The following is a 15,449-nucleotide window of genomic DNA, read 5'->3' as shown; positions in this document are numbered from 1 at the left end:
GAAGCCATGAGTGGGAACAAAGGCCACAGTAGGGCTGACAGCCTGAGGAGTGTTAAGTCTTGGTAACTAGGAGTGTGAAAACTCGAGGGGGGGGGGCAGGGGGGGGGAGACCCAGAAAATGACCTCCTTAGATGTCTGAGTTTTAGCTCAGCCAGGCTCTCACCCTGAGCATCAGAGAGAAATTCCCTGTGTTTGGGCAGAGCAGGACAGGAGGAAAGAGAAGTTATCAAATGTGCCAGGGTTCTCCATTTTTATTATTGTTGATAATTTAGTATCTCATATATCACATTTCATATATTACAGCTTTCCTTCCATCCCCCGCCTCCCCATCCCCCACCACTTCTTCCCCTGTCTTCAGAATTTAGGCTCTTCCGTGTGAGCCTTACAAGCTGCGTTTTACCACAGCCAATCTGGAGGAAGGGAATCATCCGCTTCATTTCTTTCTTATACTTTGTGTCATGTGACGGGGAGAAAACCTGAAGTGCTGGTAGCAATGACAGTCCAGTGACACAGACTTACCAGGAATCATAGGACTGAGCATGCTCCCTTCCTGGCCCTGTGTGGCCTTCCCAGCTACACAGTCTGTCTACCGTGACTCCAGTTGCTCAGTACACTAGACCCAGTTTTCAGGAAAAACAAAAAGCCATGAAACGTAATAAAAGTCAGAAGTATAGTTCGAAGAGACTAAGCAAACATCAGAACCAGAGCCGATGTAACAAGAATATTAGATAATAATCAGACAGTGCATTGTTACAAATGACAGTTAAAATGCTGAGGACAAAATGTGTGCAGCACATAGTAATGTGTGGATGATGTAAGCAGAGACACAAGCTCTAAGACAAAAAGTACTATAGACAAGTAGTGTAACAGAATGACCTCTGAAGACTTCATCAGTACAGTGGGCAGGGCTGAGGAAACAACCTGTGAGCTTCAGGAAATGGAAGACTTTCTAAACTGAAAAGCATATGAAAAAGGCACTAAACTGGTGGCTTTAAAATAGAGCATTCAGGAGCTGGGCACCTCACAGGAAGTGTAATCCTTGTGAGATGGTAGTTTCCGAAAGAAAAAGAACTTGAAACAGTATTTGAGGCAACACTTCCTGGAGAATTTTACCAAGTGTTAGACACTGAAGTATAAGAAACCAATAAGAGGGAATGTGCCTTGATTCCCAAGAAGAAGGAAGGAGAGGGCCATGGCCCTGGAAAGGCTTGATCCAGCATTGTAGGGGATTACCAGGACAGAGGAGTGGGAGGGGTGGTTGGGGAACGGGCGGAGGGAAGAGGGCTTATGGGACTTATGGAGAGGGGGGAACCGGGAAAGGGGAAAGCATTTGGAATGTAAACAAAGAATATAGAAAATAGTAATTAAAAAAAAAAAAGAAAAAAAAGAGGGTATGTGCCACAAGACCCAAACAAAGGGATGAAGCTTGAAAACATATCAAAGTATCTAGAAAGAAGCCATGGAGCCATGATCATACCTTAGTAAGATCAAGATACAAGGTTAATATATAAAAAGTATTTATATACCAGCAATGAACAAGTGTAATTAATATAAAAACATATTGTTGTTTATATTAATATACCCAAAATGAAATGTTTAGATAGAAAATTAACAAGAGCCAGGCATGGGGGTGCACACCTTTGATCCCGCACTTGGGAGGCAGAGGCAGGTGGATCTGAGTTTGAGATGAACCTGGTCCACAAAGTGAGGTCCAGGACAGCCAGGGCTATACTGTTTCACCAAAACAAAAAGGAAAAAAATCTCAACAATATATGTTCAGGGTCTATATGAAGAAGACTACAAAATTATAATATTAGGTAATTAATGTAAAGATAACTCACGGCTAGGAAGGCTAATGTCAAGATGTCCCTCCTTCCCAGATTGATCTGTATATTTAATGCAGCATCGGTTAAAACCTGAGCCAGTTATTACATGGATATCAACAAACTGATTCTGAAGTTTATGTGGAAAGACAAAAGGTCTAGAAGAATGAAGTACACGGGAAAAAAAGGATAGTTGCCAACTAGATTGTTAGTGTGAAAATGCTACCATCAGTATGATGTGACATTGGAAAGGAACTAACAAAGGGTTAGAATAGAGGACCAAAAGCAGGCTTGACCCCCCCCCCCCACCACAGTCAGGGCTGTGCTGGGAGAGACAGACCTCTGATTATAACGGGGAACTTAAATGACATTAATTAAGATTAATTGAAAATGCATCATAGATCTCAAGGCTCAATATAGAACCACTAAAGACAACAGAACCTCTATGCTCCTTCTGTGTTGATACAGCACCAAAGGCACTGCCAGTGAACGGGAATGGATAAGCAGGGTGTGGTTAAAATGTCAGAGGTTTTCTTTGACACACAGAGAATAAGAACATAACACTACAGACTAGGATAAAATGTTTCCAAAAGATGCCTTTGATGACTTTTTTAATCACATGCACAAAGGGTTGGGCAGAGAACCTAGTCATAAGTGTAGCTGATTTCTGCTACTTTGTGGTTCTTTTCCCAATCCTTTACTGTCCCTCCCCAACTCACCCTTTTATCACTAGATAGGAGAGAAAGAGGGATAGAGGGGGAAAGAGAAATAGACATCCCTGGGTCTAAAATTCTTTCCTTTTGTTTCTTCTTTGAACACACTGCTAACAAACCTCAACCAACCCCACATCTCCAGGTTCTAGTCTTTCTCTACCCCCTGAAAAGTTCCCAGAAGTCCAAAGGGCACACAGTCACAGAAACTATCTGCAGTTGGCACAGTCTGCCCATAGTCAGTCACTACAGATAGTCTGCCCATAGTCAGTCACTGCAGACAGTCTGCCCATAGTCAGTCACTGCAGACAGTCTGCCCATAGTCAGTCACTGCAGACAGTCTGCCCATAGTCAGTCACTGCAGACAGTCTGCCCATAATCAGTCCCTGCAGACAGTCTGAGGCAACCCCACATCCCAACACCTGGGGTTAAAATGAAAACACATTATCATAATAGTTCTGTGTTTTCTTTTTTTAAAATTTATTTTCTATATTCTTTGTTTATATTCCAAATGATTTTCCCTTTCCCAGTTCCCTCCTCCCCATAAGTCCCATAAGCCCTCTTCCCTCCACCCGTTCTCCAATCAACCCCCTCCTACTTCTCTGTCCTGGTAATCCCCTACAATGCTGGATCAAGCCTTTCCAGGACCAGGGACCTCTCCTTCTTCTTGGGAATCATTTGATATGGGAATTGTGTCTTGGGTTATTCAGAGCTTCTGGGCTAATATCCTCTTATCAGTGACTGCATTCCATGTGTGTTCTTTTGTGAATGAGTTACCTCACTTAGGATGATATTTTCCAGTTCCAACCATTTGCCTAAGAATTTCATGAATTCATTGTTTTTAATTGCTGAATAGTATTCCATTGTGTAAATATACCACATTTTCTGTATCCATTCCTCCATTGAGGGACATCTGGGTTCTTTCTAGCTTTTGGCTACTACAAATAAGGCTGCTATGAACATAGTGGAGCATGTGTCCTTATTGCATGCCGGGGAATCCTTTGGGTATATGCCCAGGAGTGGTATAGCAGGATCTTCTGGAAGTGTCATGCATAGTTTTCTGAGGAACCGCCAGACTGATTTCCAGAGTGGTTTTACCAACTTGCATTCTCACCAGCAGTGGAGGAGTGTTCCTCTTTCTCCACATCCTCGACAACACCTGCTGTCTCCTGAAGGAAAAAAAAAATCCCTAAATTGTCACTATAGCAAGTAAAGTGCTCTAGAATATGAGTTTCATTCCCAGAACCCAGCTGTGGTAGCATGTGCTGGGAAGGTGGAGCAGGTGATCTCTGGGGCTCAGTGGTCAGCCAGCCTAACCTTGGTAAGTGCCAAATCAGTGAGAGATGATTTCTCAAAAGAAGATGATTGATGTTCCTGAGGAGTAGTGCCAAGCTTGTTCTTTGAGTTTCATGTGCATACCGTACACACACACACACACACACACACACACACACACACACACACACGCACCTCTATGCTTCTCAGATGCAACAATGCAAAAATGAAACTTAGAGTCAACAGTAAGAAAACCCAGTTAAGAAATGGGCAAAACCACTAAAGCAGACAGGAAAGGTGACAGATGTGAAACATGAAACATGTTTAACAAATGCTATTAGGAAATAACAAGTCAAAACATCAGCATCACTGTATGTCTATTGTCTAAATCCTGGAGTTTCTATTCCTTGTTGGGAAAAATGCGTGATGGCGCTGGTGTTTTAGAGGGCAATCTAGCAGAGCTTTTGATTTTTTAACAAACTGAAAATACTTTTACTGTAAAATTCAGTCTTCATATTCTTTGCTATTTACCCAAATGAACCAAAAAATTTATCTGAACACAAATGTGCATGTAGATTTTTATAGATGTTTTATCCATAGTAGATGAAACTTGTATACAGCCATGGTACCCTTAGGAGATAAGTGTGCATAAAGCCAGCCACTGGGATAGTATTTAGTGCTGGCAGAAGCAGTCAAGCTATGAAAAGAAAGCCGTGTGATTCCAACTGCATGTCATTCTGTGAAAGGCAGGATCGTGGGACCACTAACATGGTGGTTCCCAAAGATTAGGAGGAGGCAGCAAGGTTTGCCGAGGCATGGGGGGCTTACGGCTCTAAGATAGTGTACAACGTCACAGTTGTGCTTGCTTGTCATTGAACATATGCCAGGACCTATAGAGTGCACGAAACCTTAAACTGTGGACTTAGTTAGGCAGCAATGTCCGTACAGAGTCATCAGTCATAGCAAGTCTCACCATCCTGGCATAGTTTTATCCATAGTAGATGGTGCTAATGGTGGTAATGCCTGTGGGGACGGGCAGTAGATGGAAATTCTGTTATCAACCTAAAGCTTCATCAGAAGTATTTACATTTTTTTCTGGTCTGAGTATAGAAGTTTTTACCAAAAAGTAATTATAAGCAAACATATACCTAGATTTCTGCATCATTTTATTTAATGTCTATTAAAAGGCAAAGAAGAAGTATTTTATGAATAAAAATACATAAAAACCACTAAAGTTGAGCAGACTGGTATGTGACTGTAGTTCCAGGACTAAGGAGATGGAGGGAGGAGGACCAGAGGTTTAACGCCGTACTTGACTACATAGTTCAAGGCCACCCCGAGTAAGACCCTGCTTCCAAAACCAAGAAAACTGGAAACCAAAATCAAGAATTAATCTATAAATGAGAGGATGATGTGAATATATAAACGTATAGTAAAATCACTAATAAACAAGGATGTTTCATGCATATGTAAGTTACAGTGAAAACCATGGGAAACAATGGGACATTTTAAAGTTTAATATCTAGTATAAATAATATTTGAATATTTATTTTATACAGCAAAACCCTCCACAGACACCTGGTATTGGCAGTCAGGGGGCGCACAGCGGCTGTAGCTGCTCCTGGGTCCTGCGTGTCCTCTGCCCTCCCCCACCTCACCCCACCCCACCTCCTCCCCCCCCCCCCCCCCCCCCCGTGCTGTTGTCTCAGTGAGTGCTTCTCCCTCTACAGCACAGCCGCCATGCAGAAGCATTCACCAACAAATGAGGCCTTACTTCATTTTGCTTGTTATTAATTTTTCCTGGCTTGTTGTGTTCTTTCTGTATAATATTGTGATGAGACCAGAATGTACCTAGACACTAGGAATTGTAGTAAATCTGGATTTCCAGGGACAGAATAGCAACATCAACAGGGGGGTTATTAAAGTTACATGAAGTGGTCTGCTTACTTTTTAAGTTACAGACCCCTTGAAGATTGTTTCCCATGTAACTTTTACTGAGAGGAATGTATTACATTCCTCATGTATATTGGAGCAGATAAAAAGTTAAAGACTGTTAAGTGATTTCTGCACATTTTCTGACCTTTCTCTTTGAAATGAAGGCTTTCTCTGGGGTCTTATATCTGGAAAATCTGAATTTAATATTTTTATATGAAAAGGTTACCATGTTTGAAACTCTGCTGAGTACCTAGAAAAACATTGCATGTAAAAGTAAATGAAACAAACCCTTTGTAGTTAAATAATTTTTATTCTTTTGAATTCATTTTGGCTTTACCACATCAGCACAGATGTTGAGTAGCAACAGTTTTTATACAAGTTGGCCCAAGAGAGTGACTTCCTAGGGTGTTTTCTATTTGTTGACCAATGCCCAATTGTTATTCTTTTCTTGAATCAAGTCATGTTGTTAATGGTTCTTACTAGATTAGAGTTTTTGACTTTCCTGACTGTTGCTGTTTTCCAACAGTACAAGAGAGTGGCTAGTATGTAAGCAGAACACAGAGAGTGCATGGAAGGAGTGAATGCAGATCTAAGAAAGGGCAGCTGAGGGAGGGGTCTGCGGCTCAGCAGTGGAGCGCTTGCTGGGGGTCCACAGGGTTCTGGGCTAGTCCCAGTACTGTGTCAGCACTGGGGATTTCCTTTACTCAGAAGTAACTGAATAGGTGTACTTCAGTGAAATACTGTCTTAGTAGGCACTTTGTAGGCTCTCGTTTTGGCACTTTCGAGATGTGCCACGTACTTCACCATTACTCCACTGGCAGTGTTCCACTGTGACTCCCATAAGCAGTGACTGTTTCCAGGTCTGGTGTGACGTGAGTGACAGCATGTCTGCCGTCTGTCACGTGGCTCACATAGCTCTCAGAGGCCCTGATTTCATCTTTACATCTGCTTTCCTGAGATGAAGGCTGCTTCGTTCTATGGCCTTGCTTTTAATACTTTCTAGGAATGTATGACATCACTAAGCATTTCAGCTACTTAGTTCCCATTAGAGTTGCATGATTGTTATGTAATAATTGTATTTATTTTCTCAGTGTTCTTAAAAATTACCTTGTTGGTTAGTTTATTCTGTAGATGGGAATACGTTATTTTTTATTAATTATTGAGACAGTGTCTCTGCAGGTTGCCTGGGCTGCCTCTAACTTTGAGGTCCACCCAGCCTTGAGCTTGTAGTGCTCCACCCGCTTCAACCTCTGAGAAGCTGGGATTCCAGGGCTGCACTGCCAGGCCCAGCTCATACTATATATTTTTAAATGAATTATATGTTAACTAATATTTTCCTCTTCTTGTATAGAATATACTGTTCACCCTGATTTTACCACAGTTCCCCTTAATTTACTTTGACACTGTTTCACACACATCCCTCCTCCCCTTTCTTTGTGATATGGTCATAATATACCTTACTTCTGCATATATTATAACATAGGGACATCTATTATTTTTCTTTTTGCTTTAAACAATCATTTTAAAAATAAGAGAAGAAATATTGGTGTTTATTTTTCTCATATTTCTTATATTTTTACAGTTTTCAATTTATTTCTGCCCAAATTTTGCCCATGCTCAAAGCAGTATGATTTTTTCTGAATTCTCACAAGAGATTTTGGACTATTTGTATGGCTGTTCTATATGGTCTTGCACTGTACCATCCACATTAGACTTCCCGTCAGTTTTGTTTTCTGACCAGGATTGCCACTCCATACATTTCAGATGTCTCCCGGCTAACACGGCACTCTGGACAAGGCAGACACTGTCAGCGCGTGCTGGACGCAGCTGGCCTTGTGCTCTGTCTATGGGCGGGCAGCAGGACTGGGTGGAGCTGTGCAGCTGCATGCACTGTGGCTCCTGCAGTTTCTTCCCGTGGCTTCCTCAAGCTGCCAGCCCTGAACAAGCACACTGAAACTGAGGTGTCTGCATGCCAAACAGAAGCGTCATAAGCCATGGTTGTCATTTCTATGATCGTCTAGTTATAGGTCTATGTTTATTTAAAACAATGATTTTCCGTTAAAACTTGAACACCAGCGTTTTTTGAGTGTGTGCATGTGCAAGTGTGCATGCATGCAGTGTGCTGGGAGACTAGAGGATTCATGGTTGCCATCTCCTTGCCTCTGACCCTTCTCCTCCTGCCAAGCGCTAGGGGTCATTGGCTAACAGGGCACACCTGCCCTTTCCATGGTGCTGAAATTTTGCACTCAGGTCTGCATGTGTGCATGAATAGTTCTGAAAGGCTGAGCTCCCTCCCCTGCCCAACACTGTTTTAGAAGTAGCCATGAAGAAAGTGTGCTGTTGAGAAACTTCTTTAGGGCTTTTCACCACACACACTCTCTCTTGGCTACATAATGCTGGAAGCCACCATATCCAGTGAGTCTGGTTACGATAACTTGGGTTACAACCGCAGGTCTCATTCAGGTTGGCCAGGGAAGGAAGGAGGTTGTGAGAAAGGATGGAGAAAAAGAGAACGTAGCAACTTGTCTGGTCAGTCAGGGAGTACAGTGAAGTGTCAGTCAGAACAAGTCGAACACATGCCGTCTCGGAAGGGTGCAGAGCTGCAGGTGCTGCAGTGTCTGCCCTTCTGCCTTGCACTACGGGCCTTGCACACAGATGTGTGAGCTGCTTGCTCCTCGGATCCTGAGGCTGGGCTCACTGTGAAGATGAAGTGGAGATTCAGTAGGTCTTCATTCATATTGTCACCCACCAGGCACTGAACTGTAGTCCATTCTTTCTCGCCTGGAGATAGCTAGAAGGATATTTGGAGACTTGACAGCTGTCTCCTTCAACCCATCCAGATACCAAAATTTGAATAAGTTAATAGTTATTTCTTAATAATGTAACATATTAATATTAACTCTGAAACGAACCCCTATTCTGGCAGCTGTATCGTTACTGATCTGGTATCCTAGCTCTTGGCCTTTCGTGTTTTACCTCAGAATGAGCTGGATTCTCTGTTCACTATTTGTTCCTTGCTATGCAGTTCTGCCTGGCCTGGAACTAACTCACTGTAGATGAGGTTGATCTTGACTTGTGCTAATCCTCATGTTCCTATGTCCTAAGTGCTGGGACTGCATGTGTGCAGTACCATATACCATTACCATGTCTGGCTAATGTTTATTTTTAAACACTGTTTTCATATGTATATAAAACTGGATTCTCTAGAGCTATGATTATAAAAGCCTATGATTATAAAATACCAAACAGTTAGGACATATAAATTCTATTTTGTACTGCTTGATTTTCACAGTGCAGTACTTAAAACTGAAGCCTTTTAGTATCTATGTGTTTTAGAATATACATTAAATGCCTACATCTATTTATTTATTTATTTATTTATTTATTTATTGACATTGGTATGAAATACATTCCTTGGAAATATTTTTTAAGTGATTTGGATTGTATCATTCTTTAAGAGGTAACCAAGCGAATGATTGCTTTTTCTTAAGTAGAAGTGCAACCTGAAAGGTAGAAAATGGAAAGCCACAACACTGCAGTGTGTCTAGTGTCAGGAAGGGCTGTGACTGTTGCTCCTGTGTTGAAAATTCCCTCAGTAATCCATGTTTTCTGCCTTATGTTTTTATATATTGCTACAGCTAAAGAAGTAAACAGGTCATGGCACGCTTAACAAAAAGACGACAGGCGGACACAAAAGCTATCCAGCATCTTTGGGCAGCCATTGAAATTATCAGGAATCAGAAGCAGATTGCCAACATTGATCGTATTACAAAGTAAGTACATTTAAACAAAAGTACCACTGTAAAGTCCCCATATGCCCTATGTCCTGTGCAGTTCATACAAGGAACTAAAGTGACTGCTGCCTTACAAAAGACTACGGAAAAGAAAAATAGTGGAAACACATATAGACAATGTATATTTAAAAGCCGTGTAAATAAATGCTAGATAAGTAAGGGTCAATATGTTCTGTTACAGTAGATTTTCAGTTATATGTTTTTGTGCCCTAAGAATTTTTTATTTAAAAGACTTATTAGTCATTTGCTTTATTGTAGTGAAGCTCTCTAAACAAAATCTACTGCTCATGGCTCCTCTCAGTGGAGATGAACAGTCTTCATATAGTAAATAACCTCGCGAGTCCTTTATAACACTAGGAGAAATGAGCCTGCATACACGTTCAGTTTAAAACACACATGCCCCTTTGCTTTTCTCCTTAGTTTCCAGTGCTAGCTGTCTTAATAGACAAAGATTCAGTCTAGAAAAATGACATTTTTTTTTTTGCTTATTTTATACTATGAAGGCAGTTAAGAATTTGATTTTGTTTTATTTCTCTGGATGCTTTTTAAAAATAAAGCTAATGGGGCATTTTTAAAAACGTACATTTTTTTGTTAATTTGAATAGAACTTTTTTATTCTTATCCTGTCCTACATTTGTTAGATGGTATCTAAAAATTAAAAGTAGGAGATTTATAAAAGCTGACTTACACAGTGCTTTGAAACTATTATTAATAGGTAATAGAATTTAACCTTGCGCGTTCTTAATGCTGTCCTGATGTGTGAGGATGATGGGCCGCCTGAGAGGGAAGCAGGCAGGAAGCCAACAGCAGCCCTGCCTCCTGCCGCCTAAAACAGAAACTGGGGCCCACATGTGGGGAAGATGACTCGGGAATAGTACATTGCTTTAATTATTACCTAATGCTTCTTTTATTTTTAAAAAGCAAGCATTTTGAGAGATGATAATTAAGTACAGAATGGGGGTGATACTAATACAGATAGTTTTCAAAAGCCTCAGGCTTGGGATTAACATGGGTCAGAGGTAAAGCACATGTATTTCACAGGTGACACCCTAGTTTCAATTCCCTTCACTGGGCTAAAAATAAATCTCAAAGAGTAAAAGATACTAAGTATGTCCTTGAGATTTGTAAAAGCCATACCTGAAATTTTTATAGCAGAACATTGAAATTAAAAAATAAGATTGTTATTTGTATCAAAATTTTAAAGCATTCTTAAGCATGCACATTTGAATAGTTTCAGTTTCTCAGATGGTTACTTCTCTTTTCCTCTGGGGTCTTTCTTGGGTAGCTCAGGGCACCCGCCAAGTATCCTAAGAGTCTCAGGAGTGCTGCTGTTAGGCTGGGTGATCTGCTGATATAGGAGGCAGAGGGCTAATGCTGTAGCAATTATGCATCGTCTGCTGGCCCCTTAGCACCGATGTGTGCATGTTTGGCACATGTGAAACTAGTGAATGCCACAGAGGCAGGCCTTGGGACTGCACACATCTCCTTTTGATCGTGGATCATTATGAGATTTGACTTTTCTTTTTTCTTTCTAAATATAACTTTGAATGGTGACCCAAGCCATATTTTTTTCCTTAAGCTCTATAATTCTTAAATACAGATAAACTTGTTTACCTACTAGATGGTCATGAATTTCTAAGTCTCCTCTTTAAAATCTATGGAAGCAGAGGATTATCTAGGAAATGCCCGAGCCAGAGCCTTTTCCTCTGGGCTGATGCCAGCTCCCTTGATGTCCTACTGCCTGCAGTTGGCTAGGAAGCAGCCCTGGTGGTGATAGAAAGTACTCCTCTGAGCTCTGGGGCTCCTGCTCCAATGTTAGAACATCAAGAATCAAGATGCTCCTCATCATTCATGTATGAACACACAGATATCTTTTAAACTTTAAAAACACCTTGTTACCCAAGCCCCTAAGTGAGTTCTTGTTAAGACCTTGTGTGTTAACTCTGCTGACTGGCAAGCAGCCCCATTGTTAAAAATGAAGTAAAAGTCATGCATTAAGTGTTCTGGCTTTTGACATTACTGGCCTGTAGCCTGGTATATCCTTAAGTATCTTGTCTAACTCTGTAATTGTCTGGTTCTGCCTGTATCTTATTTTTTTATTATTTTAATCTATAAATTCCACAGCCATCTCTTTACTTTTATTCTCCACTGGGTGTTTTACTAAGGAAATTAGGTCATCTGTTCTGCAGTTCTTATGCCCTATATCACTGCTCTGATAACTCAAGTGTGACCCTGGTCTCTGAATTTCATGAAAGAGGACACTGGTTGTGGGCAGGCTGTGTAGATGGAGCTGTGCTCTACTGTAGGGGGCACATGTTAATGGAGAAATTTCTCCTTCTGAGATATTTATAGCCATTCATGCTAGATCTGAGAAGTCATATGTTTCATCTTTGTGCTTCTAGCTAGAGTACTTTCCTGGGGATAAGCTCCTATGCACCTGCCATGTGGCTGCATACGTAGTTCGCTCCAGAAAAGGATGTTTCCCTTTACCATGTTTAAAAATGGCATTCTTACTTGATGACTGCAGACTTCCTAAGTGCCATTGGAATTCACACACCAAGTGTGTTTGACATGTTTCCATCCATATCATGTGTCTTATACTTGTGTGTACACATGGACACAAGCTATTGCTTATTTTTATTTAGTATGCTGGATTTTGTTTTCCTGCACTGTATCTGTGATTTTTCTGTTCTTTTTATTTTAGCTTTGATATTTCTTTGCTTTGCAACTTTGTTCATTAGTGGTGTGGTCTACTCTGTGCTCCTGTACTGTGCATGCCTTCAGGCTCAGACTTTATGTCAGGTTTTCATTCTTGTTTTGTTTTGACTTCTCTTTGCAATTCTGATCCTTAAATGCAGCCTTACTGCCACTACTACTACTACTACTAACTACTACTACTACTACTGCTGCTGCTGCTGCTGCTGCTGCTACTACTACTACTAACTACTACTACTACCTACTACTAGTACTACTACTACTACTACTAACTACTACTAGTACTACTACTTTTTTTACTTTTTATTATCTTTAATCTTTTCTTTTTAACAATCCAATTCTTATCCCCTTTCCGGTCCATCCTCTGACTGTTCCTTAACCCATACCTCCTCCCCCAACTCCAGGAGAATGCTCTCACCCCCCTCTCCCCTCCCCGGAGCCTCAAGTCTGTCAGGGGCTAGGTGCACCTTCTCCCACTGAGGTCAGACCAGGCAGTCCTCTGCTGTATAGGTGTCCCTCTACCCCACCTCCCGTGATTGTCGTCTTCCCTCTTCCAAATGAGACTGAAGCACTCTCACTTAGGGCCGTACCTCTGAAGTGCTTTTCTTCATTGACTTTAAGTTTGGGCCCACGTTTGGGTTTATTTACCTCTGCCGTACAGTTCTGGAGCTCATGGACCTCTTGTCTTTCCTTGCATTTGCAGTAGTAGACTACTAGTCTCTTGATTTGCTGGCAGATCCAAGTGTGTTCACCTCTTCAGCCACAGCACTTCATTTGGATTGGAAACCACTTCTTGAATTTGTATTAGATTTATGGTTCTAAAGTTTCTTTTGTGACTTTTTTAGTTGGAAGAAATATGGCCTTATGTTTTCTTAGGTTTACCTCTTGCACCACAGCACAAACTACCCCATCATGCAGAAAGTCTTCTTACCTGATTCCATGGGTGCTAGTATTTTAATTCCCAGCACTCCATTAGACATGCAGCGTTTTACTGAAGGAAGCTTTAGCTACCAAATCTGAGCATCTACAGGGCATATTACTCTCCCTTCCTGTGAGTGTGTGAGACTACACCTGGTTGTCACCACTTTTCTGAGATTGCCCTGGGCTTTGTACTGAGAAGACATTGGCTTATATAATATACTAAAAAAAGTTTTATTTATCTTTATTTGTGTATATGAGTTCTTGTCTGTGGTATGCATGTACAGTGTGTGTATGCCTGACCCCTGTGGAGTCCAGAAGAGGGCTCAGATTCCCTGAATAGTTCACCTGGCCTGTGGATGCTGAGACCTAAACACACGTACCCTCTAAGAGCCACTAACCACGGAGCCGTCCCTCTGGCCCCCTCCTGTGTTCTGTGAGCCATCCTGTCAGTGAGGCTTTCATAGCAGGCAGTGTCAAAGGTGGTTGTAACTCTGGGAGGCTTGTCCACACCTGCTTGGAATCAAGCCACAAAGGATGAAGAATCCATGAATCGAATCAGTCACATAAGTGGACGTTGAATTTCTGAACCCTGGTGGTTACTGTCTTGTTGCTCCTCAGTCTTTAAATGATACGGGCGTTAAAACACTGCAGAAAAAATAAGGTGCACAGGTCACCTTCTTTTCCTCTTTTCTGCAGACAGAGTATTCTTGTCTGCCTTAGATAGTTACAGCACAGTCTTAGAGGGTCATAATTATTCTCAGTAGTTATTAAAAGATAGTTTAATCACATACTGATGGAGTTAGTATAGATTATTGTCTTTACTGGCATTGCTGGCTAGGCAGACTGCTTAAAACAGGAACAGTTTCCGTTCTCCTGCCAGCTAGAGACAGCTGAAGTAACCTGGCCAGGCTTCTTCTCTGCCCTGCGCACGAGGCTCTGCATTTCTAGGCTATTTGGATTGGAGACCTTGTCCCATTCAGGTTCACAGTTGATTACATGTAGTCCTTATTGTAAGGTGAAATCCCACTTAGAAAGTGACCTCTGACCCCTTGTGACATGGTTGGCATTGGCGCTTCTGACGTTTCCTGGACTTGTCACTGCAGACATGCCTCCACCCACACTGTAGGCCCCTTACAGTGCCTAGGCCTCCTCTGGAGGGAAAGTAGATGCATATTGCTCACTTACCAGAATGCCGTGACACCCAGTTTGTATGTGAAGTTTTGCTGCACGTCTCTGTGAGATTCTGTTCCCTCAGGATTATCAGAGAGGAGGAGAATGACTGTTGCCTAAGTAAGGCTTTAGACAGGTTAGCTGCGACAGCTGCGTCTCCGTCACTGTCCTGCTCATGGGACTCAGGAGTTCTCACTGTCACTGCTACAACCGCATTCCTGGAGAGACCTGTAGACACACTTGATCACTGTTACAGTTATGACCTGCCGTCACCCTGGACAGTCACAGGCTAAGTCTCAGTTCTGCGGTCACAGGTGCTTGTTTCAGAGGGCAGATTCTAGGGCACTCCTCTTGCCTTAGAAGCTTGTCTGTTTACATGAGTTTGACATTTCTTTGCATGTCTGTGAATTTAAAGACAAGGCACTCTTGAGTGAGCACTGCTAACCACTAAGGAGTAAAACAGCAGCTCACATATGGGGTAGCTGTGGCAGAGTTCAGCTTGCTCCATGGATTAGAGGGCAGTGACTTAGATGACTTCAGACTTCATTTGAGGGAAGTTGCAAAGAGTTTGGAAGACTTTGAGGAAGGAGAGCCGAAGCATAGATTGTCTGGGTCATGAGAAGGTTTGTATTTGAAGGGAGATGGCAGAAAGGATCAGGTTAGGAGTGTGTTTAATGTCTGTTCTGAGGTATTTAACTAGTAGCTAGAGAGGAATATATAGCAGGGTCTTTACAGGACAGACAGGATTAAAATCAAGCACATTCATTTTCTCCTTTCAAGCTAGGTTAAATGGTCCTGCTGTCTGATCGTCTGCTTTCTCGTATGCAACTCTGTAGTTGCCTTCCTTTTTCCTGCCTGTGCTGCAGTCCCCTGCCCATCGCTGCCCTTGCTGTCTGAAGTGGCACTAACCATCAATGTGCCTTATTCTTGCCGACCTTTTCCTTGTGGCTCCTGGAGTCCGCATGCAGGACGCCTCACCCAGCAGCTCCACCATCGGCTTTGTCTGACGGCTCCCTGCCTCCCGCTGCACTCTGAGAGCCCTGGCTCTCTGTGACTGGTCAGCCCATGTGCCTGGGCCCATGTTCCCTGCCTTCCTGTCTGTCCTC

The 15,449-nt window shown here is 42.1% G+C and overlaps 1 protein-coding gene across 12 annotated transcripts in view; it reads left to right on the top strand.

Moving 5' to 3' along the window:
* The window catches only part of Zmynd11 (zinc finger MYND-type containing 11), a 78,766-nt gene that overhangs the window by 20,114 nt on the left and 43,203 nt on the right, over positions 1 to 15,449 (top strand). For all 12 annotated transcript variants that reach the window (XM_052156453.1, XM_052156452.1, XM_052156451.1 and 9 more), the window contains exon 2: positions 9,382 to 9,516. In XM_052156453.1, coding sequence (XP_052012413.1) covers positions 9,401 to 9,516 — 116 coding nt within the window. In that variant the 5' untranslated portion in view covers positions 9,382 to 9,400. The remainder of the gene's footprint in view (positions 1 to 9,381; positions 9,517 to 15,449) is intronic.

Source organism: Apodemus sylvaticus, chromosome 14 (assembly GCF_947179515.1).
Source record: "Apodemus sylvaticus chromosome 14, mApoSyl1.1, whole genome shotgun sequence".
NCBI lineage: Eukaryota > Metazoa > Chordata > Mammalia > Rodentia > Muridae > Apodemus > Apodemus sylvaticus.
This window is presented reverse-complemented; position numbering and strand designations above follow the sequence as displayed.